The sequence below is a fragment of the Gymnogyps californianus genome, chromosome 16, assembly GCF_018139145.2.
Source record: "Gymnogyps californianus isolate 813 chromosome 16, ASM1813914v2, whole genome shotgun sequence".
Taxonomy (NCBI): Eukaryota; Metazoa; Chordata; class Aves; order Accipitriformes; family Cathartidae; genus Gymnogyps; species Gymnogyps californianus.
In genome coordinates this window covers 4,091,316-4,117,407 of record NC_059486.1, presented here as the reverse complement: position 1 = coordinate 4,117,407, position 26,092 = coordinate 4,091,316, and the positions used below count along the sequence as shown (strand labels likewise).

Below are 26,092 nucleotides of genomic sequence, written 5' to 3'. Positions count from 1 at the left end.
CCAACGCATGATAAAATGATTCCAGGAATTGTAAATAATGTAGAAAGGCCTTTTTTTTCTTTTTTTTTTTTTTTTTTTACGAGGGTATCCATTTCAAATTCTTATGGTAATAATTAATCATTGCAGCTCTCAAAATTCTTATGAGCACAAGTAATTATTTTTGTTCACTTTGTAGATTAAGACTTTGATCAGCGACAACAAAGCTTCGCTTCAATGTAGGTCAAGTTGTAGGTCCATTACAACTTAAAAAAACCCCAACCAAACAACCCACAACACACAACCCCCCCAAACCCTAAATCATAGGGTTTCTCTTATCCTTATCTCATGGAAATATATTGTGTGAAAGCAACTATTCTTAGCATTTATTTTTTCTGTATTGAAAACCATATAACAAGGAATTGGTGAAATGAGAAGAATGAACTGTACCTTAAATATTGTTGTAGATTACCATGTACAGGATTAATTTTTCTGTGCAACTTGCAAACATGGAATTTTAGTGCTCTGGGCATATGTTGATGAATACACTAGTACATGGATCTTTTGCAGACAGGAATAAAGAGATGACTTTTTTTTTTTTTTTTTTAGTTGGGATGTAGAATTTAACCTATGAACTTAACTATTCTACTTAACAGGAAACTTGTAGTATATTCTTCCTTACTTCACCCCAGTGAAAGGACATATGTTAAGGACATTTTGGGTTTGTTGCTTGTGCTTTTCTCCTATCAGGAAAGCCCAAGAGGAGATGATTTCAGAGCTCAGGCAACAGAAGTTCTACTTGGAAACGCAAGCTGGAAAGTTAGAGGCCCAGAATCGAAAATTAGAAGAACAATTGGAAAAGATGAGTCACCAAGATCACACTGACAAGAACCGCCTGCTGGAGTTAGAGACTAGGCTGCGAGAGGTGAAAACTTGGGTTTAATCCCTCCAAACAAACTTACTTGAATGTACCCCATTTTGAGTATTATAGTGAGAACTAGAATTAAGTTGTTTTAGTTCTATGTGTCATAAAAAATGGTATTTTAAGGTGTATTAATTTAGTTTGGTCTAGCAGTACTTTTTTTTCCCTAGGAGTAGGAAAAAAAATTTAAAAATTGCTCATTAGAAGGAGATAAAAGTAAGTATTAATGACTTGTCATTCTTAGACCTAACTCAATCTGAGCTTTTAGATCATCTTGCTTTCTTAGAATTATATTTGTTTTTTGTACAATATCCGTATAATGTTGTCCAGCTAGAGTGGTTATAGGGTAGAGAATAAAAGCTTAGCTATGTACAATGACTAGCTTAACCATAGCCTTAGAGTCTACAGAATAGAAAGCAAAGGACACAACAGAATTGCTGTAAGAAAACAGGAGACCTGTTGCTTCACGCACATTTTTCAGAAGTTTTCTGGAAAGGAAACCTAACAGTAATATGAAAATATGCATTTTTAAAGATTTGTGAGCTGTGCTTCATTTTTAGTTTTGTATCAACTAGTTTGGATCCACTTCAAATCTTCTTTTACCTTCTCCAGTCTCACTCCACTAATTTTCAGCTAAGACTGAAATCTTGCCTTTAGCTAAGAGGGTTGGACGACCAACACATGTCCTTGTTTGACCGGAAGTTGGTTGGGACCAGTGTAAGATTTCTGGCAGGCTTGTCGCGCATCTACAGCACAACAGACAGATTCACTTGGGATAGCAGACAGCCTGAAGAAGGTGCTAAGGTTTGGAATTGATTTTGAGCACTGAGATCTGTTCTGCTGCTTGTTCATTTCTTATCCATTTCTGGAAATGACATGTTTATCCCTGAGTATGCCTCAAGAAAACCTTCAACAGAAGCCATTCAAATAAACTCAGAACCAGATGATCTGGTTGGTTTCTTTAAAAAGAATCTGAAGGGAAAATGAAATATGAAAGTCAATTGCAAAATGTATGTAATGTTTACATACAGATAAAGATTAGTATTGATGTTTATGCCTAAAGATTCTCAAATAAAGATTCATAAAGATTCTCAATTTCAGTGAAGAAAGTTCATCACAAACTACCTGAACTTTTATGCTTTTTATGTCAACATTTGATATGTGATATTTGAGTCACAGCTGGAACTATTCTTGTGCCCTTGTTGTTGTTTCAAAATGCCAGGTTGCTTTTAACCTTTTTCAAAGCAAACCAGTAGTTTTTAGGTAGTAGACAAAGCTGTGTCCTTGACTTCTCAGTGACTTAAGCAATCTGTCAAGATGTGATTTTTGGGATAGACATGGCAATGGCATCTTAAAGTGAGGTCTGAAATGAGATTACATTGCCTATATTTTCTTTGTTAGTAACTTACATTGGGATGCTACTTCTTTCTTCAGGTTAGTCTAGAGCATGAAGAACAAAAGCTGGAACTGAAAAGGCAGTTGACAGAATTGCAGCTGACACTCCAGGAGCGGGAATCTCAAATTACTGGGCTGCAGGCTGCACGGACAGCCCTGGAGAATCAGCTCCGCGAAGCCAAGACTGAACTAGAGGAGACTACAGCTGAGGCAGAGGAAGAGATTCAAGCTCTCACGGTGAGCCCTAAAATTTGTACTATGAGCTATATATACAATTAGAATTATGTAGGTGCGTGTTTCATAAAGAGGTTAAAATGAATTTATACTATTTAATTTTTAATTTTCAGAACAGGTTATGAATTGTGCCTTGTGTTGATAGAGGCAGGAATGGCTCAAATGTCAGATTTTGTCTGTCTTATTATCTTTAACCATATGAATGCTTCCTAGTAGTGGTTCATTGCTGCCAAAACTGATTGATTGTTTGTAAGAACATTATTACTTTTGTGATGAGGTGAAAGTTGCATATGAAATTGTTATTGTTAGGAGTTTTACTCTGTGATTTACTTAAATAATATCTCATGAGTTTGAAAGTACTTGATGATCAGAAATGTTTTGATGTTTTGTTTTTTTTTTTTTTCCTATCAGTTACCCTGCTTTGAGGATACTTATTCGGGGAAAAAACCCAAACAAATTCCTAGGAAAATAGCGTTGTTAGCACATAATTTTATTCCAGTGCTTATTTTGTTAAAAATTGTTGCGTGTGTCTTGCAGTCTCTGGTGAGGTGTGTGAATGATAAAAAGGAAAAAAAAAGTTCAATTCCCACCCCCCTTTTTTTCCCCAGTAAATGGAATTCTAAATTATATGCTGCTGGTTGCTGTCTCTTGAGTACAAAAAGATGCTTTCAAACTGCTTGATTTTAAGAAATATTTCCTTCATAAAAGATTCCCAGGGCTGTGGGGGGAGAGAGTGGAGAAGTATATGACCTGCTACCAGCTAACCCCCATTGAGCAGCAGTCTTTAATGACCTTCAAATCCAGTTATTTTGAAGCGTTGAAAATGTGCATTCTCTTGCTCCAGTGGCATTTGATCAAAGAACTGTTCTGAATATTTCTGCCATTGCTATTTTTCAGAAGGGATGGTGGGCTCAGCTGAGATATGTGCTTGTATTATGTTGATGCTTTGGGTAGATGAATGGGAGAACCGTTCAGAGTTGTTCTAAAGCGGGTACATGCTGGGAAAGTACAGCAACAACATCAAGGCTTAAGAAAAACTGAATAGAACATGGCATCAGTTTCTTTTTTGCTCAAAACTGAGGTGGTCCCTCCCAGCTGAAAGCTTTGCATAACAACTAATATCACTGCCAATGGGATGGCAATGTGCTTGATATCTTTACCCTACACCACCAGTGAAACAGATGAATACTTATGACCTGTGTTCACTCAGTTATTGCTTCAGTTAATTTGGCAAAATGGTAGTGCTTTTGGACCAGCTGTTGTAAGATAGTCCAGTTGGGTGGGCTTGGGAGTATTTCTATTATGGATTTTTTAATATACTTTTTTTCTTTTTCACATTGCCTGTGGTGGTATGATAGCTTTTTAGCTCTCATATTTGACTTCTGCTGAACAGTTTTTTCCTGTTTAGTCTCTTGGCTCTAAGGAAAATGTTCCGAATGAAGAAAGGTGGCTGGATGTGCTAGTGCACTAACCTTTCATTTGTTAAGTTTTCAGATAGCATATGACATTAGACACTTGTTGAATCAGTTTGATGAATTTTGAGAGAGGCCATGAGGCTGAAACAAGAACTTTTGCTTTGTCATGCTTTGCTTGTAAATTAGGAGGTAAAATGGTGCATGCAATACTGCATTCGTTAAAATAAGTGTTTGCACTTTTCCATACTTTGGATGCTGTCTTCCAAAGAATTGATTATTATGTTTCATCACTGCTTTTTAGAGAGGCTCAGGATTAAATGGTACTTTATGGTAGGATTCAGGTAGATTGGCAGAGCTGTTTGGGATAGCTTGCATAATACTTCATTATAGTTTTTCTTTGCAAGCGTTAAATTCTATGCAGTATTTATTTTATATGAAATACCAATCTGGATATGGAAGTAAAACCAACTCAAATTTAAATGTCAAGAATGTACAAACTTAACGTGGAATCGACATATCTTCTGGTGACCATTTCAGATGGAACCTTTTACATAATTCAGGTCTCAAGTTTGTACATTTTTCTGTAGTAGTTCAGAATTGGGAGCATAAGTGTATTTTGATTAAGTAGGATGTGACTTTTGCTAATCAGTTCTTTGCCACTACGGAGTGCTTTCATAGCCTGCAGCATCTGCCTTCCAAACTTTGCTTGCTGGTAGATTGTTCTGCAGTTTGTTTAGCAACAGCTGTTGGATTCGAATTCTAATGTATGAAAAATTGATAATTAACTTCTTACCTCCTTTAGGCACATAGAGATGAAATCCAGCGTAAATTTGAAGCCCTTCGTAATAGCTGCACAGTGAGTATTAAATACAGATCATTGAATTATTTTGAAATTAAGGATAAGGAAACAAACAATTTACTTATTTAATCCTTGATGACACTAGTTCCTAATGTGGACTTCTGGCTTCAAGGTGTTAGTAGGAGCTAGACGGATTGGATTTGATTTCTTTTAGGTTTCAGGTAAACCTCAATTTTGAGGTTTTAGTCTGATCATGAAATTGACACTATTCTTCTTTTTGGAGAAGAAAGTAAATTAAAATATCTCATTGCAGTGCAGCTAATAAGAATGGTGCAGCAGCTGCAAAAAATGATTGTAGGTGAAGATCTTTTCTGCTCACAAGAAGAAAAGATCTACCTGTCCAAATCCTGAGCTGCATTGTAGATCTAGGCCAGAGTGGAAGAGTCTTCATGCTACTCTGGGTTTTAAGGAGGACTTTAACACTGTTTGAAGAGGCAAGAAATGTTATGGTTCCAAATAATACATTGACATGTAGTCATCTGCTCAAAGAGCAGAGAGGACCCTAGGATCTTAATTTGCACCTTCTGTTGCTTGAGGTCTTTTGACATGTTTTTAGATTCATTTCATCAGTCCAGGACAGATGTCCGAGGGTTTGTCTGTCAGTAGGGATTCTTGCAGATTAACACTATCTTCAAACTTGTTTATGATGGCTGATGGAGAGCAGCTTTCTAGGCTTTTTCTCTTTACTGCACCCTGTAAGCAGGGCTTAATTGCGTTTTTTTTTTTTTTATTTTGATTGTTTCCCTACTTCCTCAAACTTAATTTTTCATGCTGTAGGACTAAGTATCTAATGTATAAGTTTTCATCTTTCAAAAATATCTTTTCAGGACAAGAACTATTCTGTTTTCCTCAGTTGCTCTTTAGCACTAAGCAAGGGGATTCTTCTATTCTGTTCGTAGAATATATGGATATGAAGAAATGAGGAAGTAGAGCTTACCAGAGCGTGTTAACCTCGATCTAAAAGAAATCCTGCACAAGAAACTACTTTTTGTTCCCTTCTTCGTTTACTTAGATTGATCCTCTAGCTCTATATGTGCTATCATGTATCTTACATCCATAGCTATCTTCTTTTGTTCTATCTTGCCCTTCATACAGAATGACAGCTTTCTATGAAAATGATTACGTGATCTCCATGCAGGCAAAAACCAGTTGTGGAAAATCTGTAGCTTCTCTTCACTGCATGGTAGGCTGCCTTTCAGAGATTGTAACTCATTATCTAGTAGCACTTTGGCTCTGTAAGTGTGAACAATCTCCAGCAGTGAAGAGTGACCCATAACATTTCAAGAATGTTGAGAGCTTCAAAGGTTCTGCATGAAAGGATTTCTAAAAGTGTTGTGCATTGTAAGGCCCTTCAGTGGGATAAGTGGGATCAGACATCCTCATCAATAAGAAATTAATTAAATAGTTCCTAAATGAATAATACATGCTCATCATACATTCTCTTTCCAGCCCAGGAGAATGCATGTATAATTTAATTGACCATGGATAGAAACTTTCTTGTTCTGTGTTATGAGTAGTTCCAGCTGTCCATCCTGTCTACTGAGGAGCACGGAGAGAAAATATAGGACAATCTTCTATTGACAGTGAGGGATCAGGGAACGTTTACTGTGGTGCCTTCACCAGATGTTTCAACCTCATTTTTATCTGATTGTGACCAGTATGATGCAGGCTTTGCTTTTTGGTGACCATGTGATTCTACTTGAAGGTGATTAGAATTTATACTCCTTTTAACATAAGATAACACTTCAAGGGAATAATTGTAATATGCTGCTACTTACGCAGTATGATAATGGTTTATTCTTTTAGCAAGTTTTCAAAAGATATCCCTTTTAAGCTGAAACAAACTCCTTGAACTAGTCTGGCAAACTTTGGTATGGAGTTATTTTTTATTTAATCTTATTGCGAAGCCCAAAATAGCATAAGAATTATGAAAATAAGATTAGACGGAAAAAAAAAAAGAAAGATTGAATTACTTCAGTGCTTTCGTAGTATGCAAAAGATAAATAAAAATACTTAATCTGCTTTCTTTGGTATTTCTTCTGTTTCTCTAGCTTCACAAAGGTCACAGCTTCCGATTGTAGAGAAGGCTTACACCTCAAATGTGTGTCTGCTTTCCTTGTACCCTCATTGCACTCTTGTTCTTCCTTTTGCTGAGGTCTCTGACCAAGTAGACTTTTTTTAGGTTCTCCTATTTGTTCATTTAAAATCTGCTGTGTTTTGGGGTGCGTACATAGAGACCATTGCTATGTTGTTGGTTGTAATTTCTGCCTTGTTTGTGAATTTATATTCAGTTGCTCTGATAGCTCTGCATTGTTTCACCTTGTGACATCTCTCTTTTACTACTGGAGGTCAAAAAGAAAATGCTAGCATTTGCTTTCTCTGTCTCTCAATTGTGCAAGAAATAATAGGATACATAATTACAATAAAAATTGTAAATTGTAGTACCTGCTGTACACACACACAGATGCATGTGGGCACACACAAAGAGCAATATTTTATCATAATCTTCTCACAATGATAGTTCATCCGGCAAATCTGTTGAGGGAGAAGGACTAGTTCCCTACATTTAAAGAATTATTCTATCAAAAATATGATCCATTTGAGTATTAAAAGTGTTTTCCAGGCAATCAGAAAAAGATCTAGAAATAAAAGGCATTTTCTTACATAGGAAAGTTTACGTATTTGTCAGTTGTTTCCAATTGCCTCTTAATTATGGCTTGTTGTTGAATCATCAACACATTTGAAGTTAAAAATACAACTAAGTTATCTAAATAATAGTAGAATTGTTTCAAAAAGAAAACATTCAGTAAGCAGGCGGTAAAGTCTATAAATATTTAGAAGAAAAGAATCCTATAAAGTATTTACACTCAGCTTAGTAAAATACTATTGCTATTCCAGGGAACCACCATCTGAATCTCCTAGTTTTTTTCAGGTACAGGCTGTTGCTTTTACTCTAGCAAGGAGAATGGCATTTCTTAATACTAATTGGATATTGCATTTCCATTTATTCAAGATTTCTCCAATAAAACAAGGTTTATATTCCCTCCTTGAGGTTCTTTTGTCATCATCTTGTTTTCCTATCTTAAGCATTAACAGGCTTGATTCTGCACTTGTCTATGAGATTGGATATTGAGGCATTAAATCTGCAAGCCCGTTAGGCACATGTATGATTTTAGTCATGCATAAAGTCCTGCTCACTTCGATCTAAGATCCTGATTCCACATTGGCTCAATCAATAAGTTGACATACAAGAATAATCTGTGTTCTTGAGAACTTCCAAAATTATGTCTAAAGATGTTATATACTTTGATGCTAATTTATGTTTCAGAGTAAAGGGATCTTGCCCACTGTAACAAGGCTAATACCCAGGCAAAAACTTTTATATGGCTTTGTTAAATTTATAAAAAAAAAAAAAAAAATTGGCTGTTGCGTGGGAGGGGTTATCCCTGATTCTCATTTCACAGAAAATGTGATGGCAGATGCCAGTTATAGGCAAAAATGGAGCTTTGTAGTTTTTGTAGCCTGACAAAAAGTCAGAGACTTCTCGGGTGTTGATGTGGTGTTGCTGTGAAAGAGGCTTCTGGAAATGGGACCTTCACCGTGGACGATGACATCATCATCATTTGAGGATGAGGCTCATGGTTGGTAGAGGCAGCTCGTCTTCTGGGAACTAGGATAGAGTAGTACAGGAGACTGTATGTTTTAATAATGGGTTGGTGTGGGAAGGAGAGGAATGCAGACCGTGCAATGTCCTACTACTCTGCAGCTACTAACAAGAGCAATGTACCTCAAGCTAAGCCATGATGAGTTTTTGGAGGCTGAGATCTCCATGTAAGGTATGTTTCAAGTCACAGATGTTGTCTGACTATGGACAGGGGAAGAAAGTCAGTTCATTGTTATATATTGATCAAACAGGTAGAGATACAAGACTGGTATTTCTCTGCAGCTGTGTTCACTAAGAGGCTTGGTATTCTGCTCCACTACAACGCTTGGTATTTCTCTGCTAGAAAAGCTTTGTCTCTCAGATCCAAATGTGAGTAGGTTAAGACGAAGCGAGTCTGATGCCCGCTCTTGATTCCTTCTCACAATAATTTGGGGCTGAGATAGCTTTTTCTTTTTGCCTATTTGCTTCTGACAGCTAGCTTCTGGTAAAGATTAGTGGGGGTGGGGAGGAGTGGAAATGGATAGAGTAAAACTGTGCATTAGTCTGGAAGTTCTGAATTAAGGTTGTACGAAGAATTGCATTAAACTCCAAATAACACGCTGCTGATAGCATCCTGAAACAGTTTACCTTGATGTGTCCTAGCATTTTCCTGCATGTTTGTTGGTGGCATCTGAGAACTGAGATGTCTTCGTGAAGGAGTAAGGTTATGGAGAAGTTTGCAAATTGCAGTTAGTATTATTCTAAAACTGCTTCCTTTTCTTCTTTCCCTCATTATTTTGCCTGTGGTTTTGATACATGGAGCATATGGATTAAATTTTGTACATTGTGTCTGATATGCAAACCTAATCATCATGGCCCGGAACTGCTTGTTGCTATGATATTAAATTTATGATCCATGCCTGGAAAAGTTTGTAGGGCCAGGTATAATAGCTGTGAATCTGCGCAATCTCACAATACAGAAACACTTTGCTTTTCTGAAACTATGCAATGGGGAGGGAATTGTGCTGAATATGGTCACTTTTGCTGAAGAGCTGTTATGCTTGGGTTGCTCTGTAATATTTAAAAATGAGATACAGTCTTCTGTATCAGTATAAAGATAATTTGTGCACTTAGATGTGGCATGTAGTGAACAATCTGCCAAGATTCGTGTGGTGTAGTTAGATTGTATCTCTATTTTATGGATTAGTTGTGATGAAGATGTGCATAGATTGAAGAGAAAATTTCAGTTGCTCTGTGAGTGATGATACAGTGGCACAGATACAGTGGCTGCCTAGATTGTCTAGAATTGCTTTTCCAAGCTTTCAAGTGTTTGGTTGTTTTATAAACTTTAAATTTGAAGATTTTTGTAATTATATTATGGGTTTCTAAAGGATAAAATAGCGTTATCTTACAAACTTTCTTTTAATATACTTCAAATTTAGCTCTAGAATAGCTCAGGGTGGGTTGGTTGGTTGGTTGACATGCTTTTTTTTGCCTGGGGATTTCCTTAACTGAAAAGAAAAATACCTAAAGCTATTAACTCTTCAGGTACAGGATTCTGGCATAGGTTGGTTGTATGTATGTATGCCTAAGACAACATTTCCTATCAAATGTGGTCTTTTGATCTGTGTTTTCTTTCTTCTTGGTTCCCAGGACAGGCATTTATATCACACCATGTCCCATTTTCCTATGTCAGTATTACCCATTACTATTTAGGCTTTATAGTATTTATAAACTCTGTAACCCTATTGGGTTATACATAGCTGCAGATAGCTTTTCAAAATTGGATTTGTTAACAAATTTCCCCTTTCCCCATGAAAAAAGGAGAATTGTACTGAGAAGAACGTATTTTCTCTTTAAAAAAATTAAAACCTATCAATCTATATAGATTACATTATATAGGTTATAATATATTTGGAATTTAAGCCAAGCCATTTTTGAATTGTCAATAAATATACTGCTAGGAAAATATTCAAGAAAGGAGATCACGTCATTTCTGCTGGAACTCTTCTTTCTTAACTGCTTTGTTATTTGTCTTAAGTTTTCCAGAAATATCCTACTAGATAAAATGTAACAGTGAAATACAAAATGGTCTGGTTTAATTTTAGCTATATTCAGGGAAAGAAATAAAAATCTCAGAACATAGAAGAAAGGTGAACGGGAGCTTAACTTCCAGCCATTAAGGGATAAAATCAACTTGAAATACAGCCAGTTTTAAAAAATTAAGTAGTTTGACACATTAACTCTGCATGTCACCTTATCCATTTCGTGTTTCCCCCATCTCTGCTTTCTTGTACTTCAAAACTAGTTTAATAATTTTTATAGAAAGTACTTGTATTAATATATAAAATATATGTGGAAGAAACCATGGATGTATAAAATATATCTTAAAACTGCGTAGATATGTGGTGTGGTTAAAAGTAAGAATAAAAACAAGTAGAAGAAAAAGAGAGATTATCTTATCTGGCAGATAGTAGAAATCTCAGATGTTACTTGTAAGAATGGTAGGTAAAACACTGTAAAAACAAATGTTCTTTTGTTCCTTTTTGTTTGTATAAATACCTTTCTAAGTTCTTATCCCTACAGCAATATAGACACTAACACATACTTATGACACAGTCTGTGTTCTTTGAAAACTTGACGTATACAATACAGAATAAAATATATATTTTGAATGGGGCAGTAAGAGTGCTCAAGAAAACAACCACACGATCAGATTTTCATTAGAAATGTTGTGTTTTAAAGTATGAATCATTTTGATTTGACCCTGAACACATGGGTAGCAGGAACTCCCCTTCACCCAGCAGGGAGTAATGTCAGTTGGACTTTTTCTGCTGACAGTTTAAAAATCAAATACTGTTAATTTAGATCTAGAAGAGGCATGGTAAAAGGCTGCCAAAAGCTGTGTTACAGATTCTTCAAAAAGAAATGGTTGTCATCTTTCCAGATAGCTGAGAAGAGCTGTATGCTCTATGCTCTACTGCTTTAGATATTTAAGTCCTTGGCTTGTGTAGGAAATTGGAACATTTAAATTTGAATGTGATGCCAACTGTGCTCTGGGATTTTAATTTTTCCCATTTAATGGAGTATCTTATTCACTTTTCTTTGATATCTAGGCAAAAATGCCTCTAGAACATATTTGTAAGAGTTGAATATGAATTGTATAGGTTTACCAGTTTCTGAAATTCTTTTTATTAAGCTGATTTCAAGATTGTACTGAGGTTTCTTTCTCTTCTGTTGTGATGATGTTGTTTTTGTTAGGAGGAGGTACAGGTATTCATCCATCCAGTGTTCATGGCCTTTCATTCATAAAAATCGAATGGGACTGTGAAAATGGCCCACCGTTGTTCATATTTTTCTTTAAATTGAAGGGGAATGTGGTTTAAAGCATATAGTATAATGCTATTCTGATTAAACAAATGGACGCTCCCACTTCATTAAAGGCAAGGCTATTGTCCTTGTTGAGTTTTTGCTTTTCACTGATTTTCTGTTAGTCTGTTGTGTTGCCACACTTTTTTCTTTCTTCGTATATCCCGTGCTGCCATCCATAATGCTGTTACTTTGATAGAATATATTTCTTAAAATTGTTCTTCTTTTCCTGGTTACATACAGTGTTACGTATAGTAATATAAGCAATTGCTAGGGAGATTCATCAGATTGTACTGCCTCCATTGCACCTCTTGTTCAGTTTTCTTAAATATCACACTTCGAAAGCCTCTCTGAGAGGTATTAGCCTCATTTCACTTAAGGGGAAATTGAGGCAAAAAAAGGTAAAGTGCTTTGGCAAAGGCACACTGTAAGTCAGCAGCAGATCTGAGAATACAACCAGAACTTCTGACTCCCAGTCCAGTGCTTTAGATGTGACAGTTCTCTCTCAAATAATAAATTGCATTGCAGCATATTTATACTCTAAGCCAAATTAAAAAAACCCAAGCTATTTGCTGTAAGAAACAAAACTCTATTCCTAATCGAAGTACACTCCTGTGCATAAAAATTACCATTACAATATTGCTTTTGTTTAAATTTGAAAAAATTTAAAAGCCAGGTTGTTTTCTTGCTTGGCAATAAATGGTTCTGAGAGGAGAACACTTTTTCAAAAAAACTGTACTCGCTGACATGTAATTTAATTTATTTTTCTTTCTAGGTGATTACGGATTTGGAAGAGCAGCTGAACCAGCTCAGTGAAGACAATGCAGAACTGAACAATCAGAATTTCTTCCTGTCCAAACAACTTGATGAGGCCTCAGGGGCCAACGATGAGGTTGTCCAGTTGCGAAGTGAAGTGGACCATCTCCGTCGAGAGATTACTGAGAGAGAGATGCAGCTTACCAGTCAGAAACAAGTAAGGCTTTATAAGTCTGGATCACAATCTCTTTGTGATAGCTAGCTAATTATCTGAAAGGCAAAAAATTCTTTTAAATCTGGAAACCTATAAGGAATGAATATGCTTCCAGAGGCAATGGCATTTAAGCCTTCCTTCCCAGAGTAGTTGAGTGAATGGAAATTTCTGGTATTTCCCATTCTATTTTTGTGCAATTTTATTTAGAAATTTTGCACTCTGAAGATATTGTAATTTAGAATTACTCATTTTAATTTTGTGACCCTGGAAATTTCAAAATTTTCATCATGAGGTAGAACTGACATTAACAGCAATCGCAAGTGAATGTATGGAAGCCTTGAAATAAATGGGTTGTGATTTACCAGCTTATGTTTGCTGCCAATTTGCATGTACTGTAATTTAAATGGTAAGGCTGAAGCTTAAAGTGCACGCTTGAAGTGGGATGTGAGAATTGATAGGAGGATTTATTTTTAGACTATGGAGGCCTTGAAGACAACATGTACAATGCTGGAAGAGCAAGTAATGGACTTGGAGGCCCTGAATGATGAACTCTTGGAGAAAGAGCGTCAGTGGGAAGCATGGAGAAGTGTCCTAGGGGATGAGAAGTCCCAGTTTGAATGTCGAGTTAGAGAGTTGCAGAGGATGCTGGATACTGAGAAACAGAGCAGGTCTCTCTCCCCTCCTCCCTCTTTTATTAACTTTTATGAAAATGCTCTATAGAAGCTAGTATAAAAATTATATTTAGAATAGGATATGGGAGTTGGAACTAAATATAAAATCTTGTGAGGTAGTTCTAAAAATGGTTTATTAGTTAACAGTCATTCACCAGTGATACTGTTCCTTTTGTTTCTTTGCAAGTGAGCAATTTCGTGGGGAGTGGTATTTATCATTGTAATTTATAAAATGTCTTGATTTATTATTTTCTACTTTATTATATGGAAAAATAGTCTTTGCTCCTAACTGTTCCTGTGGGGTCTTGAAATTTTCAGGCTGTAGTTCTAGCAGGGGCAGGAGCAGGGTTATATAATATAAAAGTGTTGCAGCAGTCTGGCTTTATAAAGTAACATCTTGAATTTGAGGCAACCCCCTGAAAGAGTTATTGATGCCACTGCATGCTAGGAAGAGTTCAAGCCCAGAAAGGAGTTAGGTAACATTATTTTCCATTTTAATACAGAGTGAGAGCAGATCAGCGTATTACTGAATCTCGCCAGGTGGTAGAACTAGCTGTCAAAGAACACAAGGCAGAGATTCTGGCCCTCCAGCAAGCACTAAAGGAACAAAAACTCAAAGCTGAGAGCCTTTCTGATAAGGTAAGTAACTTTCAACCCTAGACTTTCATCATTAGATGAGATACTTTTCTAGAGATATTACTTGTAGAAATGTGGTCTTGAGCAGCTTTTCCAAGATGTTAGAGCAAATTAAAAAGACTGGAGGTCATAGAATAGAATTTTATCTTCAAGCCAAAGACCTCGGGTTTCCTTTTGGAAAAGATTAAAGCAGAAGGCAGCCTATGATGCCTGCAGTGAAGTCCTTCAATAACTTGATAGCTGCATTTGAGCAATGGCGCACCAAAATGTTTGTTTTGCTTTCCCCCTTATAGTAATTAAACGATAATTGTATCGTTTTTCTTTAGTGCGTGCTTGGTGAAGTTGGATTTTAAGATTGTGGAACGCTGTATTTATTAGTGTTCAATGTTATTCTGACTATCTATCCCACACGCCTAGCTTAATGACCTGGAGAAGAAGCATGCTATGTTGGAGATGAATGCACGCAGTTTACAACAGAAGCTTGAGACAGAAAGGGAGCTCAAGCAGAGACTTCTGGAGGAGGTAACCTTGGAAATTCATGTTATAACTTCAGAAGGTGGTTCCACATCTTGAGAGGGCGAAGTTATGTGAATAGCAGTGTTACACATCCATCCTTCTTCTATATAACTGGGGAGGTTAATGAAGTTGGGGAGTTTGTTTTTGTATAGAGAGCTTGAGAAAATGGCATCGAGAAATTCTTCATGTATGTGCAGTCTTATTAACAATTACAAGATTTTAAATGCTTAAAAAAGCAAATAACTTGAACATGCAGTTGAAAGAAATGGTGTTGCTACAGATTAATATAAATACACTACATAAAAATGCTTATTTAGTCTGAAAGGAATGAAAACTTCTAGAATATTGTAATTTTCCAGCTTTTAAAGAATTGTCTGTTTACTTTTAAGTTCTGCAATGATGCTTATTTTACAAGGAGTGATAACATTTAATATCTGTTATTTAAAAACAAGCAAACAACAAAACCAAAACACTGGCCTTTGTTTTCCTGTTAACAGCAGGCAAAACTGCAGCAGCAAATGGATCTGCAAAAGAATCACATCTTCCGCCTAACTCAAGGTCTGCAAGAGGCTCTAGATCGAGCAGATCTTCTGAAGACTGAAAGAAGTGACCTGGAATATCAGCTGGAAAACATTCAGGTGAGGGTGAGGAAACAGTGGGCAGGACTCTGTGCTCCCCATCCTAAAATCCCACTCCCTGTGGGGTTTTAGGATGTGGTCTAGGCTTTCTGTGTGACACTTTCCTTATACTATTTTTTAGCTCTGTTCTGCTGTTATCTGTTTGTTTCTTCTGTTAAGATGAAATTTCTTGTGTGTGTGTGGTTTACAGGTTCTCTATTCCCATGAAAAAGTGAAAATGGAGGGCACTATTTCTCAGCAAACCAAACTCATTGATTTCCTGCAGGCAAAGATGGACCAACCAGCGAAAAAGAAAAAGGTGGGTGAAAAAGGTTTGAGAGGCATGGAATTAAATGATGGGTTTGTGATTAGTTACGTGCTGTGTATTCATAATACTCTGTTTTATCTTTCTTTAACACAAATGTGTCCTCATTTAAGAACATTCTGAGTTGCTGAACGCAAACTTTACTAGGCAGAATGTGTTCTTTGTGGCTTTTCCAGTATTTTGTTATTCCTGCAATTCTTAGGTTACAACCCAGTAGCTACACCTCAGTGAGGCTGTAGGAATGCAGAATTTTAACCATGCTTTTTTTTTTTAACGGTAAGTATGTATGTGTGTACGAACATACTGTGTATCTAGAGTGGTTGTCTTGTAGTTACAGCATAGGATTGATTAGTCAGGCAATGTGACTTGTGTCGCATCTTCGTCATAAGCCGTTCTGTCATTTTGAATTAAGAAATTTAATTTTAACCACGTATTTTGAGATCCTCTGTTTAGATGCTTTCGGAAGCTCAAGGTGTGAGTACTAACAGGTAACGTACGTCCCTCTTTAAATTAATCCATATCTCAACGTTTTCTCTCCAGTGCCAATATGAACTAAAAATCCATCCTTACGCATATCAGAATTACCGTTAGGCCCTCTGGCCGGACTGCCACTAGCTAGTTTCACTTTGCCTAGTTTAAGCCATCTCTTACTAGGAGTTAGGAGTTGTCTGTGTGTTTCTGTTGCTAGGGCCTGTTTAGTCGGCGGAAAGAGGACCCTTCTTTACCCACACAGGTTCCCCTGCAATACAATGAGCTGAAAGTGGCACTGGAGAAGGAGAAGGCTCGTTCTGCTGAGCTGGAGGAGGCTCTACAGAAAACACGCATTGAACTCAGATCTGCTCGTGAAGAAGGTAGGGGTTGACAGAAAAGGTGAATCTGGAAGGAGACGCACGTTTTTGGTCTGAAAACGTGCCTTTAATTGTGTGCCATTATAGCAGTAACATATGTTGTTTAATTCTTATCTACTGCTGTGAAGATACAATAAGGCTGCACTTTTTTCTGCGGGTTGTAACCACTGAATGGTTACACAGAACCACTGCTATGAACTAGTGTTTCATATTGGTTGTGTTAATGAGTGGCATTTATCTCGTCTATAGCTGCTCATCGGAAAATATCAGACCACCCTCATCCATCTACTCCAGCCACAGCCAGGCAGCAGATCATCATGTCTGCCATAGTCCGCTCACCAGAGCATCAGCCTACTCCGATCAGTTTGCTAGCTCCACCCTCCAGTCGCAGGAAGGAATCTTCCACGCCAGAGGGTAGGTTCTTGGTGAACTTTTCTGTTACTATTTTTCTGTCTACTATTGCAATGCTATCTTTTTTTTTTTTATTTCAAAACCAGATTTTTTTCATGATAGGAATATTAGATGGTAAGTTTTGCTTTCGTTTTTGGTTTAAAATTCTCTATTTGGATTATAGACTTTATTTCTGAAAACTTCAGCAATAAAGTAATTATTAGCATGAATTGTTTTAAGAGCATGTTTTTTTCAAAGGAGTATGTTTTCTGTACTACTCTCTGCATTGATCAAAAGGATTTATGGCTGTTTCCTTAGCAGTTAACATTTTCACTTGTCTAAACTGCAGATCTGAGCAGAAAGATTCTATCAAGATGTTTGCTAAAGGGAAAAGACTTCGGTTAGGCATAAAAGGAAGATACCAGGTCAAAGACGATATTAATATCCTATTAACTAGAAGAAGTTCTAGTGGATGATCATCTAGTGGATGATCTAGAGGATGATCCTCTCCCCTTCTGTATCCTTGAGAATGTAGGGGAGAGGATCATCAGACAAAATTAAAGGATTGAGGGCTCTGGTCATTTATACTTAGTTAACCAGTATTCCAGAGTGAATGTTGAACTCTGAGACTCTGAACTAAAACCTCCAGCTTTGAGCTGGAAAAAGCCAGAAGCCACTGGTCCAGCCATCACAGATAGCTGGGGAGGCACAGGGTGCTATGAGGATGGGTAACATTGGCACGGGAAGATGTCCTCAGAGGCAGATCATGGGCAGGGAAGAGAATCACGTTCATCAGTAAAAGACCATGCCTTGAAGGATAAACTTTGCTCAATATAGATCCACTAACAGGGATTTTAGGTATGCTTTAAGATATGCTGGCACTGATGGTTAGCATGAAGGCTGTATGAAGAAGGCCTCCTGTGTATTGATTACAACAGTATAGGTGTTGAAGGGTTTGTTAGCTATAAGCAAAATTGAGAGACTAGTTTAGCACATCGTAAGAATTGGAGCTGAGTGCAGACTTGAAATTTAGATGGTTTGATTGACATAATCTTGCTACACCAAACATTAGCCATTTCAGTTCTACAGTCTGTTCTCAAGCAGCACATTCTATGCATCTGTATAAGGTAATTACTGAGGTGGTAACGTAGCTTAAGATTTGCAGATTGCAAAGGAAAATAGTGTCTATGTTCAGCAGGGCTTTGTTAGAGAGATGTAGTCACTTTTTATTACCTGGCCCTTAAAATGCCAAAACCTACTGTAATTTTCATCCCTATCACAGTTTTCATCCTGATAATAAATTTTGTCCCTTCCAGAGTACAGCCGACGCCTGAAAGAGCGAATGCATCATAATATCCCGCATCGTTTTAACGTGGGGCTGAATATGAGAGCAACAAAATGTGCAGTGTGTCTGGATACCGTGCACTTTGGACGGCAAGCATCTAAATGTCTTGGTAAGAGCAGAGTGTGTGCATAAACGAAGTGTAACTGGACGGTAGAATGAAAAAGCATCAGCCGTCTAGAACAGATTTTCAGTGAAAGCTGAAGAAAGGACCAAGTGTGAAGACTTGGAAACTAGTTGGTGCAAACATTCTACATTAGAAAACATCTGACGGTTTAGAGTAGAAGGAGATTCTTGGAAAAGCTGGGGTTTGTGCGTTAGAAGTTGAGGCAGCTGTGTCATGATTTTTTTGCCATTTAACAGAAGTTTTTCTCTGTCCTTTTGTCAGAATGCCAGGTGATGTGTCACCCAAAATGCTCAACTTGCTTGCCAGCTACTTGTGGACTGCCAGCAGAATATGCCACGCACTTCTCTGAAGCATTCTGCCGGGATAAAATGAATTCTCCCGGTCTGCAGCTGAAGGAGCCAAGCAGCAGTCTGCGTCTTGAAGGATGGATGAAAGTGCCAAGGTATAAACATGAATCTTGGTGCCATATCAGGTGCTGAAATACTTGGAACAGTTCCTTATATTATCCTGGCTCTTACAATGTGATGATTGGTACATGCCCATTACAATTACTTCCTACCACTGAAATTCATCTTTCTAGGAGTTGCATGCTTGTTTTATTCAGAATCCAAGCAGAAAATCCAACATGGCTTTGTGCTTATTTTCTTCAGGAATAATAAACGTGGGCAACAGGGCTGGGACAGGAAGTATATTGTCCTGGAAGGAACAAAAGTGCTCATTTATGATGCAGAAGCAAGAGAAGGTAACTTAGCATTTCTAGGAAGAACATATTTTTTAACCTTCAGATATTGTTTGGTGAGTTGAGAGGCTTAAATATTGTTACTGTTTGCTGTGGCCATACCTAATTTAGCTAAATCTTCTGTAATAAGGCAACATTGTTGTTTTTCTAGATCCTTAACAGTTTTATTAGCTGGTATGTCGTAATAACCCGGCTGTGAAACACCCAGTGTGTATCCACTTCTTTTTGCTATCACAATTATTTTCTTGCTACTTACTTGTTTGTTCTTTCTTAACTTGTCTCCCCGTTCTCCCTGCAGCTGGACAGAGGCCTCTGGAGGAATTTGAGCTCTGCCTTCCTGATGGTGATGTAACTGTTCACGGAGCTGTAGGAGCTACTGAACTTACCAATACAGCAAAGACAGGTGAGAATCTTATGTAGATGAGGTCAAATGGATTTCATCTGGCTTGCCATCAGTTGGCATTCTGTTTGGCTGAGTAGAATTTCCTCCATTTTAACTTTTATTCTGTAACTGTGTAATTTTGAGATTACTTCTATTTGAATTAGGTGAATAGGTCAGTCATCTAGATTTAGTTACACATAGGCTGTTGCTTCTGTTATGGTAGTTGAACTGCGAATAGTATCATCATCAAGCCAAATGGAAGTAAATTTTAAGAGTTTTGTAACATACTTAAAAGCACTCGGTTTATTTAAATTTCTTCTCTCAATGCTTTCTATCAAGTGTGAAGCGTCACAATTCATGCCACCATTGTGCTCTAACCAGAAAGTCAACAACTTAGAAATACTGTGGGGTGTATACAGTCTCTTATTATGAAAAAATGTCGATGTTCTGATTTGTATGTATTGAATAGAACTGATGAAAAGGTTATGTATGTCTTGACTTTAACATTAAAGGATACAGATTGTTAAAAACAAAGGTTTCCATAACCAATTTTTACAGATTTTTCTTGACCAGTACAGGGAAAACTTTAGTCAAGTGGCTGGTTTTGTACTTTTTTTTTCACAATGGAATTTCTTTCTCTTTTGAATAAAAGGCAAGAAATTATTTTTATTTAGTAAAGACAGCATTGTATGTATGGATTGCATACATCCAGCTAATGTTTAGTTTTAAGTAGCTAGTCTTATGCAGGACCTGTAAAGGAGAAACCTATGTATAAATTGCCATGGTAACACGTCATGATAAATACAACTTCTCTCCAATGAGGCTGAAAGGTGTTGATTTTAAGTCCACTGACAATATTCCAAAAACTAATCTAAGTCTTATTCTATCTATATAACATCTCAGATGTGCCATATATCCTAAAATTGGAGTCTCATCCACACACCACTTGCTGGCCTGGTAGAACACTCTACCTGTTAGCACCCAGCTTCCCTGACAAACAGCGCTGGGTCACAGCACTGGAATCAATAGTGGCAGGTGGGAGAGTTTCCAGAGAAAAAGCTGAGGCTGATGCTGTGAGTATAAAAGTTTCATTTAATAATAAAATATTCTGGGAGGGAGCAGAGTTTTGAAAAATATTTTTTCGGTATTTGACATGCTGAGGTTTAACTGAAGGTAAGTTATTACTTCTGCCTTATGATGTACAACATGAGTACCAGGAACTAGTTCATTGTGAGACTGATGCTTTATATTACAATACCCTTCTTTAGACTTGGGGAACGTATTAAGAGGATCCCAAAATTAGACCTCTAATTCCAGCAAACAGAAAAGGAAGAAAGAGCAGTTAGGACATGGCTGACATCCAATCTCATAATGTACCACATGGAATGAGCAAACCTTAAAAGAAAGAAAGAAAGGAACAAGCAAAAGCTCTCTCCTCTCCCATTCTTACGGAGTCGGGTTTTTTTATTTTTTGGGGGGGAGGGGTGTGCATGTGTGGTTTTTAGTTTAAGTTTTATTCCTGATAAGAGGTTAAATGGATTTGTTTTGGTTTTGGATAGCCTTTTTCATCGTTGTTGCACTGATAACTCTCTATTTTCTGATAAAGGGAGATTTGATTCTATGGCATTGCCTGTTAGAATGTTAGCTCTGGAGGTAGGGAATATCTGACTAGCAGGAAATCATCTCTTTTCTCATGCTAGCGTTCCTTTTGTCTCTGAGAAAAATACATGCTCCCACCAACATTTGGACTTTTTTTTAATCCTTCCCCTAGGAAAATGTCACTGCTCCATTGCAGGAGATTGGGGGAAATGGAAAGAATAGGGACAAGAACAGGCTCTGTCTGAGTTTAGGTTAATTCTAATCAGTTTGCCTGACTGTGTTTCAAGTGGATAAAAGTTTACTAATTCTTTTGTAGGAGGTATCCCTGCAACTTTTAGCTTTCTGAGAAAAAGAAATCTGTGCCAAGCTTTTTGCCTGTCTGAAATGATGACCGTACATTGTAAAATACTAACAGAGAAAGAGATAAAGATTAACTCAACAAAAAATAAATCTTTTTGTCATTTGCAGAAATTGCTGGGAAACTCCCTGCTGAAGCTAGAGGGTGAAGACCGTTTGGATATAAATTGCACAATGCCCTTCAGTGACCAGGTAATGATAACGCTCAGTTGGGCCTTTCTGAGCATTGGATATTTCATTCATGGAAACGGTATCTTAACGGCAATATGTGTCATTATATACTTGTTTGTTGGTTTGTTTTTTCTCTTCACTGGTAAACAGTGTCGTCCAAGTTTGCTCTTGGAGCATTCCTTGTTCTCCTCATGTAGTGCTGTTTTTATTTTTTTCCTGTTGTCACTGTAGGTAGTACTGGTGGGTGCAGAAGAAGGTCTCTATGCCCTGAATGTACTGAAGAATTCCTTAACGCACATCCCAGGAATGGGTGCTGTCTTCCAAATTCACCTCATCAAGGATCTGGAGAAGCTACTCATGATAGCAGGTAGGGGGCTATATGTTACCATTTGTCCTGCAGTAAATATATGGTAATTGCTTTGTACTGCTAGGAGTACTGCTGTGCCAAAGAGCCGGGCTTTCCTTTAGCTTCATTACAGGCTTTTTTCTTTTTCTTATCAGTATATTGTCAGGAATCAGTGACTGTGGTTAACACAGTATTGTCTGAGGCTTTCTTGTAAATGAATATGTGAATGAAGGCTCAGTTTAATCTTCGTGAGAAAGTGATTTCTCAGTTTCTGAAGCTGAGGGAAGGAGGAAGCAGAGACAAAACATTTCCAGCTTAGGGGTTAGTAGTCATTTTAAGTTCAGTTTAAAAACTGTTGAGCTGATCAGTGAGCATCTCTCTTCCTAATCACTACATAACCGTTCTTTTTAATGTAGTTAACCCTTTGAGGACCATGATGTGATCACTGTGGCCTAGGGCCAACAACTCTTAACCTCTATTGCTCTAAACACTAATCCATGTAACAAAATTGGGACTTCTTTCATGGTTTAAGATTCCCTTACGAAAGGAACACCAGCTTTAATCTCTCCATCTATGGTTTTCCAGAGATAATCCTTCCTACACTGATGTAGGCATGCTGAACATTAGGGTGTATCTTCATCTGAAAGCCCAAATTATCAAGTGTCTCTATGATGTTTGTAGGGAATGAAAACCAAATTCTCTCTCTTGTTCTGTTTGTTCTGCACTTTTCCCCTTGTGAAGATTTAAGCTCTCCATGCTTTATTTGTTTCAGGGTGGTAGATAAAAAAAACAATTGGAAAAAGAAAATCTCACACAAAATTAGGAGAGGGCTATGTTACTGTATTGGTAGGCTTCTGAGAGGAATTGGGCTTGGTCTACAATGCAATTTATTAGGGTGCTTCTGGGAAATCCAGTGCCGGTTCTGTTGGCACAGAGAGGCTAAAGCACCTTTTACTTTAAGAAGTTCTGAAGGGTAAAATAAAATTCCTGGCTAATTTTGAATAGTGTCCTAATGAGGCCACTGTTATTGTGATCCACTAGACCTTAGCAACAGTAATAATCCACGGAGAGAATGGTTGTTCTCCCAGCTGATTTACTGCCTGTTGTGTGGTTGGGTTTTTGTAAGTTTTCTGTTTCACTTTTAATAGGAATAATATGGAATGAATTCTACGTAGTACGTTGTGACTGTTACCACAGTAACAGCCTGTAATGATAAGCTGCTGCTTAGGTAACAGAACAGACTTTTGTAGAGAATAGGGAGTTTTCCCTTGACGAGATGTAACCATTTTTGTTTCCAGGAGAAGAAAGGGCTCTGTGTCTTGTTGATGTAAAGAAAGTGAAGCAATCTCTAGCCCAGTCTCACCTCCCAGCCCAGCCTGATGTCTCACCAAATGTCTTTGAGGCCGTCAAAGGATGTCACCTTTTTGCTGCTGGCAAGGTAGGATACAGCTCCCTCGTGCCCCCAGCCCACCCTTTAGACTGCACTGAGTTTAATATTAATCAAATCAGCATCTTTATTTCACTGGCAACAAATCCAAGGTCTATATCCTGTTTTAAATCTTTTTCTTCAAATAAGACGACTATAGGGGCTGAAGAGAGGCTGAGCTGGAGGCAGTATGGAGGACCTACTACTAGTATGAATAAATTCAGTCAGGATGACATGACGGTATAGCCCAAACTGCTACATAATAAGAAATACAGCATAGGATAGTATAACTGCCTCCTCGCAGCTGACTTCAGTTTTGAGATTTATAATTAGTGAATTCCATCCACTGTTTGTTCTTGAATGTCATGTAACAGTTTCCAGGGTAGCAAATTTACCTAGGTGTTTGCATCACTTGGTAACTCTTGATATTTACATTAATTCCCAGTTTTAGCATGGAACATTTAGCCACAGCAAAAATTCTCATTAACAATTACTTCTACGGACTACTTTGATAACAAACTGAACATCATTCATTTCAAAATGATGTTTAAGATAACAGTGTCAGGGGTTAAAATTTAGAACCTAACCTATTTGAATTTCTTATCCCTTTAACGAAACATTTTTCTGTGGAAAACCTTCTGATTTTTTATTAACTTCTTTCAAGTATAAAAGAAATCATAGAAGCAGTTCAAATACACGTTCTTTTTTGAGAATGTGAAGACTCTTTTCATTATTTCACTAATTCACAATAACTACCCTATTAAAAATGTACTTGCTTGTCTCTGCAAAGTTCTTTTTGTGGCAAGAGGTCCTCAGATCTGTTTCACACGCTCAGCATTAGGATTTACTCTGTATTACCATCCATAACTATACTTGTAATCTTCCTTACAGGTTGAGAATGGTCTTTGTATCTGTGCAGCCATGCCCAATAAAGTGGTTGTTCTGCGATACAATGAGAGCTTGAGCAAGTTCTGTATCAGAAAGGTAAGCTCAGTAATTCCCTTCAGTAGCTACGGTAATTCACATATTACACTAAGACTTTGCTTTGGAGCAAACATCTTGAACCTTTTTGCATGCATAAGAACATTTGTTTGCCAGCTAAAAGGATAACAAACTGCAACGTGCACTGACTAAAATTGGAGTAGGCAGCAATTTCCTTTAATAAGGGTTGGCATATTTGGAGAGATGCAGAACAGAACTGTGATTTTTTGAGAAACTGGACTCAGCTGTAATCACACCCTTGCTTATTCACCCAAAAAAGGCTTTCTTCTCAATTATCCAGCAGTGTTCCCTCACCTCTGTTGTCTTTGGAGAAATCCATAACAAGTGACTTCTCTCTTCCTTGCAATTAAGGAAGCAATGGGTATCTGACTTTGTTTATTGTACCAGTGAAAATCAAAGGGTATTTGGTATTATTCCATCACAGGATAGGCAGCTGTTTCCCATACTTACCCTGATATACGTGTACTTTCTCCTGGCCAGCAAACAAGGCAGTAAGGTATGGATCTCACATGGCTGTGTATCCACCTCCTCTGTATGTAACCCTGTCTACCTGCAACACCAGTACTGTAAGGTACTGGTATGGCACTGGTACACGTATCACTTCCTTCTGCCATGCGTGGGTATGAAAAGCAGAACTACTGCAACTCTTCTTCAGACAGCCAGTTGCAGGCAGATAATACTCCGAGCATCTAACCCACTATTCCTCTCGAAGACAAGTCCAATGAATTGTCATGAATAAATTTTATATGCTCATACACATCCAGAAAAAAAACAAAATAACAGGGATCTCTCCTCAGAACACAGAGTTTAAACACTGCCCGCCTTAAAATGGGCCGGTACCCAGAAACTCATGTCCTCTCCAATTCACAAATTAAGGGATGTTCAGGTCAAACTACGTATCCCTGCGAGCTTCTGCAGGTTACTTTGAAGGCACCAGTTCAATTTACAGCTCGACTGAGGCTTTCATGCCCACTGAGCGCTACACTGGCACTGCTGTAAGGAAGCAGAGTCGGCACAGTAATTCAGATGCTGGCCTCCTTGGAAGTAAAGACATGTTTGATGGAGAAGATCTTGGCACAAACAATGTGGATGCCAGCAAACCTGGAACATCTACAAGCACTGTAGCTGATATCAACTCCTGCTCGCAATGGAGCAGCAGCCGGCAGGAAACACTGAAGATGTACAGTCACCGTCCTCTGTTCGTGCTGCCATTCACCTCCGTAGTGCCAAGTGCCTTGACAAGGGCTTGCATGCAAAACATGCAAAGGCGTGTTTTAGAAGGCAGGTTTTCCTTATCTTCACCAATCCAGACAACTGAATTTAGATCCTAACAAGATGGCAGCACGCCCAGAATATGCTCTTCTGTTCTGCCAACTAAATTTCCAGATAAACTAGGAACTATGCAAGGAATCTTGTCCTCAGAAGATCTGGGGATCTGTGTGTTGTCAGGCTAACCTGCAGAGCTGTCCTAGCCATTGAATCACAGCGCAAATCTTGGTGGACAACGTATCTGTGTTACATTGTACAAAGAAGGAAGGAAGATTGTGTATGTGTGTTTGTCTTCCTTTTGCTTAAGGAGCCATCAAGCTAATTTCTTAAGCGTTAACAGCAGAGATGCTTTAGCGAGCTGATTGATTCTTTCTGTTGGGAGAATCTCACAGTGATGGACATGCCTACTGACAAGAGTTTTGCTCTGTGGGTTAGGAAGAGTTTGGGACTTGACTGCAGTCAATCCTGCTGCAGTTGTCTTAGGATCTTCTGTCTGCCTGTCTAGCAGCTGCCCTGATTCCTGGTGACTTCCAGGCTAGGAAGTGA

At 37.9% G+C, this 26,092-nt stretch overlaps 1 protein-coding gene across 2 annotated transcripts in view; it reads left to right on the top strand.

Moving 5' to 3' along the window:
• Positions 1-26,092, top strand: part of CIT (citron rho-interacting serine/threonine kinase) — a 73,341-nt gene that overhangs the window by 40,537 nt on the left and 6,712 nt on the right. For both annotated transcript variants that reach the window (XM_050906628.1, XM_050906626.1), the window contains 20 exons: positions 727-901; positions 2,333-2,530; positions 4,745-4,798; positions 12,589-12,786; positions 13,258-13,451; positions 13,958-14,093; positions 14,508-14,612; positions 15,104-15,244; positions 15,435-15,542; positions 16,237-16,399; positions 16,646-16,810; positions 18,103-18,240; positions 18,517-18,697; positions 18,906-18,997; positions 19,293-19,397; positions 20,280-20,449; positions 21,444-21,524; positions 21,735-21,870; positions 23,148-23,287; positions 24,167-24,259. In XM_050906628.1, coding sequence (XP_050762585.1) covers positions 727-901; positions 2,333-2,530; positions 4,745-4,798; positions 12,589-12,786; positions 13,258-13,451; positions 13,958-14,093; positions 14,508-14,612; positions 15,104-15,244; positions 15,435-15,542; positions 16,237-16,399; positions 16,646-16,810; positions 18,103-18,240; positions 18,517-18,697; positions 18,906-18,997; positions 19,293-19,397; positions 20,280-20,449; positions 21,444-21,524; positions 21,735-21,870; positions 23,148-23,287; positions 24,167-24,259 — 2,773 coding nt within the window. The remainder of the gene's footprint in view (positions 1-726; positions 902-2,332; positions 2,531-4,744; positions 4,799-12,588; positions 12,787-13,257; positions 13,452-13,957; positions 14,094-14,507; positions 14,613-15,103; positions 15,245-15,434; positions 15,543-16,236; positions 16,400-16,645; positions 16,811-18,102; positions 18,241-18,516; positions 18,698-18,905; positions 18,998-19,292; positions 19,398-20,279; positions 20,450-21,443; positions 21,525-21,734; positions 21,871-23,147; positions 23,288-24,166; positions 24,260-26,092) is intronic.